A 6,215-nucleotide genomic window follows, 5' to 3' on the forward strand; every position below is an offset into this window, starting at 1 on the left:
AAAATAATAAAATAAAATAAAAACATTTAAAAAAAATCTGTCAGTGTGCAGTTATTTGCATTTAAAAGGTTATTTTTAGAAAAGAACACTTTTCTAACTAAAACATGTTCAGAGGATTATTAGTCAACTTACATTTCCCCCACCTTATTAATAAGTTGCCATAGTTCTCTATTTAGTAAAAACACTTTTCTAATTAATATGCACTTTCAGAAAGTACTGCTGTTACTCCACTTACATTTTTCCCCATCTTATTGAATAAATTCCCATAGTTCTCTGCCTCCTTTCTCTCCATATAAAGTGAAACTCCTCTCTTCCCAGGTTTCTTTTAACTCTAAGTTTGCCTTTATTTATTCATTTATTTTATGGGACAGGGTCTTGCTCTGTCACCCAAACTGGAGTGTAGTGGTGCGATCATGGCTCACTGCAGCCTCGACCTCTCAGGCTCAAGCCATCCTCCCACCTCAGCCTTCCAAGTAGCTGGGACTACAGGCGCATACTACCAAGCCTGGCTAATTTAAAAAAAAATTTTTTTGGGCCGGGCATCGTGGCTCACGCCTGTAATCCCAGCAATTTGGGACGCCAAGGAGGGCGGATCATGAGATCAGAAGATCGAGACCATCCTGGCTAACACAGTGAAACCCCGTCTCTACTAAAAATACAAAAAAAAAAAAAAAAAATTAGCTGGGCGTGGTGGCACATGCCTGTAGTCCTAGCTACTTGGGAGGCTGAGGCAGAAGAAAGGTGTGAACCCGGGAGGCGGAGCTTGCAGTGAGCCGAGATTGCAGGACTGTGCTCCGGCCTAGGCGACAAGAGCAAGACTCTGTCTCAAAAAAAAAAAAAATTTTTTTTTGTAGAGATGGAGTCTCACTGTGTTGCCCAGGCTGATCTTGAATTCCTAGGCTCAAGTGATTCCCCTACTTTCAAAGTCCTGAGATTACAGGCCCAACCAGACTTCATTCTTAAGTAGATTTTAAAATTTGCATTTGATAGACGCATGCTAGAAAATAATATCAAATGCCAGAGTGGAGAAGGGAATATGTAGATTCTCCCATGTATACCTCTCCCTTATGACCCTCCCCAAATTTCTTTAGTGCACAAAAGGATTGTGGTAGGCAACAACAAACCAGGTTCATGTTCTTATCAGTGCAGTTCAGTCTCTTTATAAGGGACATGCTGCTAAGACGTCTATTGTGTTCCTACAGAAAACAAAACGTAATACATCCAAGACAAAACTATGTTATTCTTTGAGTCTATACTCATTAAAACATTAACAACCACTCAATCTAAGGCCAAACTACAAATATAAAAACCAAAAAAGTATTTCAAAATAATGATTGATGCTGTACCCCAATGTTCTCATTTTCTATCCACACACACCATCATTATCTACCTACAAGGTCCAGGAAGTCATTTGCCTACTTTTCATTCCTTCAGAGACACCAAAGCCCGTGTTTCCCAATTAATAAATTTTACATGTGAAAACACATTAATAAACTCTGCAAAATGGAAAAAGGATGAGAAAGAATGATGAGAAAGATAACGTAAAAAGTATGTAACTACCAATATTCTGATAATAAGCAGTGACAGAAGAAATACAGGCAAATAGGAATCAAATGATTAGAATTTTGGTTATTGATCATTTGGCAATGAGTATATATATTAACTGGCTCTCCAAGAAGGCAAATATTTGATTCTTGGCATTATTCTTTTCAGTTTTCTTGTTCTGAAAAAAATTCCGTTTTAATGGAAAAGGTGAAATAAACGGCAATGTAAATGATGTAGTTGAGAGAATATAAGCTTTAAAGTCAGTCCTTGGGTTTGATCCCAGATCTTCTACCCTGATCACGATATTCAGGTTACTTTTACTTTCAGCACCAGGTTCCCCAAAGGTAAAATGGGTATAATACTATCTTCCTCACAAGGGTGGTAAGAGAATTAAATGAGATGTGAGGTATGTGATATATACAGGTACCCCCGTGCCCAATATTATCTTTTTTTAGGGTTGTTGCAAGGGAAGAAATGTATGTGGAAGTGTAATCACAAAGCCTTACCCATAGCAAGTATCATATAAACACTCATTTCCTTTCCCTTTGAATCTTTATCTAAATTGGAGCATTTTATTATTGGCTGGTAGTCACAGCATTTTATTATTGGCTGGAAGACTGACGGAGTTGAAAATCCTGTGAAAAATGTAAATAGACAGGAATCTAACTCACGTATTTGACATATTCTTTCCACTGCTGCCACCACTGCATGGAGATGATAAACCAGTTGTGTCCTGGTTGCAGACCATACCTGCTCTCTCGTTCTAACCATCCTCTGTACATACAAAAGAAATTAAATACATCAAATAAAGCTGTATGAAATAGGTGGCGATGCACAAAAATTATCGTTATAAGTTTTGTAAGAAAAACCACGAAACATTTAGATGTAATTAGGAGAGACTGCCAAAATCCAATTAGTAAAACAACACTGTTTCTATTGATAAACCAATTTCAAGAGTCGCGGGCTAGTATCAAGAACAATTACCTCAGGAAAAGATTCTAGGAAAAAATTAAAAATTAAAAAAAATTAGAAACACAGCTGGTGTTTCCAATTAATTAGTTACATTTTTTGCAGAATGTTCATGTAACCAATGATGTTCTTCAAAACAGCCTTATTGAGGAATAATTTACATAAATATAAAACTTACCTATTTGAAGTGTACAACTCAGTGATTCTGATAACTTTACAGATATGTGCAACCAACACCACAATCAGTTCGAGAACATTTAGAACATTTCAATTAATCCAAAAAGACCCCTGTACCCATTTTTAGTCAATTCCTGTTACCACCCTCAGCAACAGGAAACCACTAATCTATGTTTTGTCTCTTACAGATTTGTCTTTTCTCAACTATTCATATAAATAAAATGACAAAACACATGGCCTTTTAAAAATTTGGCCTCTTTGACTTTGCATGTTTTTGTGGTTCATCTATTATTGTGGCAGATATCAGTAGTTTGTGCTTTATTACTGAATAGTATTCCATTGTATGTATCTATTACATTTTGTTTATCCATACAACACCTAAAGAACATTCAAAACTGGCAAGTCAGTTTCCAAAGTGGCTGTCCATTTAACATTCCCATCAGCAATTCTAGTGGATGTGAAGCACTGTTACACTGTGATTATAAAACAAAATCTACCACATCTATCTACCTTATCTATCTCTCTATCTCTATGTATCTATGTATGTATGTATATATGTACGTATGTATGTATCTATCTATCTATAGAATCTCACTCTGTAGCCTATCTATCTATCTATCTATCTATCTATCTATCTATCTATCTATCTATCTATCTATCTATCTATCTATAGAATCTCACTCTGTAGCCCAGGCTAGAGTGCAGTGGTACAATCTCAGCTCACTGCAGCCTTGACCTCCTGGGCACAAGCAGTCCTCCCGCCTCAGCCTCTCAAGTGTCTGGGACTAATACACTGTTATGCCCAGCTAATTTTTTTTTTTTTTTTTTAACTAGAGACAAGGTCTCACTATGTCACCCAGGCTGGTCTTGAACTCACAAAAGTGTTGGGATTACAGACATGAGCCACTGTGCCCAACCAAAAACTATTTATTTTTGAGGTGAAAATGGCATAACGTGAAATTATTTCAAATCATACAATTCAATGGCATTTAGTACATCCAAAACGCTGTGTGATCACCTCTTACTAAGTTTCAAAACATTTTCATATACCTCAATTAAAAAGTCATCCATTAAATAGTTATTCCCCATTACCCACTTCCCCCAGAACTTAACAACCACCAGTCTGCTGTCTGAACCTATTGACTTGCCTATTCTGGATATTTCATATAAATGGGATGATTCAACACATGACCTTTTATGTCTGGATTCCTTCACTTAACATGTTTGTGAGGTCCAACCATGTTGTAGTATGTATCAGTATTTTATTCCTTTTTATGGTTGAATAATATTCCATGGTGTGTATATACAACATCTTGTCTAACCATTCATCCACTGATGGATGTACAGACTGTTTCTACCTTTTGGCTATTGTGAATAGTGGTACTATGAAAGTTGTGTTCAAGTATTTGAGTACCTGTTTTCAATTATTTTGGTAAATACCTAGAAGTAGAATTGCTGGTACATGGAAATTCTTGCTAAGGAACTGCCAAACTGTTTTCCACAGTGACTGCACCATTTTACATTTCTTTTTTTTTTTTTTTTTTGAGACGGAGTGTCGCTCTGTCGCCCAGGCTGGAGTACAGTGGCGCGATCTCGGCTCACTGCAAGCTCCGCCTCCCGGGTTTACGCCATTCTCCTGCCTCAGCCTCCCGAGTAACTGGGACTACAGGCGCCCGCCACATCGCCCGGCTAGTTTTTTTGTATTTTTTTAGTAGAGACGGGGTTTCACCGTGTTAGCCAGGATGGTCTGGATCTCCTGACCTCGTGATCCGCCCATCTCGGCCTCCCAAAGTGCTGGGATTACAGGCTTGAGCCACCACGCCCGGCCACCATTTTACATTTCTACCAGCAATATATGAGTCCCTAATTTCCCTACTGGCCAAAATCTTCCATTTTAAAAATTCTAATAATCTTACTGAGAAGTAGCATTACATTGTTTTGACTTGCATTTCCCTAATGACTAATTATGTTGAGCATCTTTTCATGTGCTTGATGATCACTGAATGTCTCTGGAGAAACTTGTATTCAAGTCTATTTTTAGTTGTCTATTTTTAAATTGGGTTGTTTGCTTTTTGTTGTTAAGCTGTAGGAGTTCTTTATGTATTCTAGTTACTAGACCCTTATTGGATGTATGTTTCTAAAACATTATCTCCCATTCTATAGGTGGTCCTTTCTGTTTTAAAAATAATATCCCTTGATGTATAAAAGTTTTAAGTTTTGCCCAGTACAGTGGCTCACACCTGTAATCCCAGCACTTTGGGAGGCTGAGGCAGGCGAATCGCTTGAGCCCAGGAGTTCAAGACTAGCCTGGGCAACATGGCAAACCCCCATCTCTACAAAAAATACAAACATTAGCTGGTTGTGGTGGTGCACGCCTGTGGTCCCAGCTACTCAGGAAGCTAAGAAAGGAGGATCACCTGAGCACAGGAGTTTGAGGCTGCAGTGAGTTGTGATGGTGCCACTGCACTCCAGCCTATGTGACAGTGTGAGACTGTCTCAAAAAACAAAACAAAACAAAAAACTTTCAAATTTTGATGAAATGCAGTATTTTTTTTTTGGTTGCTCATGCTTTTGGTGTTACAACTAACATTCCATTGCAAAATTTAAATAATTTTTGAGGAAAAAGTTTTGTTGGATATAGAGTTGTTGGTTACAGTTTTTCTGCCACTTTCAGCTCTTTAAAAAAATTGTCATCCCACTCACTTCTGGATTCCACGCTTTCTGATGAGAAACATGCTATTAATTTTATTGATGATCCATTGTATGGGACAAGTAGCTTCTCTTTTGCTTTCAAGATTCTCTCGTTGTTCTTGGCTTTGTAAAATAGTTTCATCATAATGCTTCTCAGTGTGGATCACTTTGTTTATCTTTCTTGAAGTCCAATGAGCTTTCTGAACGAGTAGGTTCATGTCTATGAAGTTTAGGACAATTATTTATTCAAATATTCTGCCGTTTCCTTCTCTCTCCTTTCCTAAGATTCTTATGTTGACACACATGATGTTGTTCTATGGGTTTCTTACGTTCTGTTCATTTTTCTTCATTCTGTTTTCTTTCTGCTCCTCAGTCAATAATTTCAAATGACTTTTATTTAACTTCTCTGATTCATTTTTCTGCCTGCTCAAATCTGATGGAGAACCCCTCTAATATATTTTTCATTTCAGTTATTATACTTTTCAGCTCCAAAATCTGTGTTTGGTTCCTTTTTATACTTTATTGATACACTCTATTTGTACATATATCATTCTCCTGGTTTCCTTTATTTATTTATTTGTTTTTGAGATGGAGTCTCGCTCTGTTGCCCAGGCTGGAGTGCAAGTGGCACTGCAACCTCCGCCTCCCGGGTTCAAGGGATTCTCCTGCTTCAACCTTCCGAGTAGCTGGAATTACAGGATCCCGCCACCACACCTAGCTAATTTTTGTATATTTTTTAGTAGAGATGGGGTTTCACCATGTTGGCCAGGCTGGTCTCGAACTCCTGACCTCAAGTGATCTGCCCACCTTGGCCTCCCAAAGTGCTGGGATTA

General features: G+C 37.9%; 1 protein-coding gene across 1 annotated transcript in view; it reads right to left on the reverse strand.

Annotated features, from left to right (window-relative positions):
* Positions 1-6,215, reverse strand: part of USP32 (ubiquitin specific peptidase 32) — a 233,496-nt gene that overhangs the window by 60,008 nt on the left and 167,273 nt on the right. The window contains exon 12 of the mRNA XM_011953649.1: positions 2,217-2,319. Coding sequence (XP_011809039.1) covers positions 2,217-2,319 — 103 coding nt within the window. The remainder of the gene's footprint in view (positions 1-2,216; positions 2,320-6,215) is intronic.

The sequence above is a fragment of the Colobus angolensis genome, unplaced genomic scaffold (genome assembly GCF_000951035.1).
Source record: "Colobus angolensis palliatus isolate OR3802 unplaced genomic scaffold, Cang.pa_1.0 Scaffold37, whole genome shotgun sequence".
NCBI lineage: Eukaryota > Metazoa > Chordata > Mammalia > Primates > Cercopithecidae > Colobus > Colobus angolensis.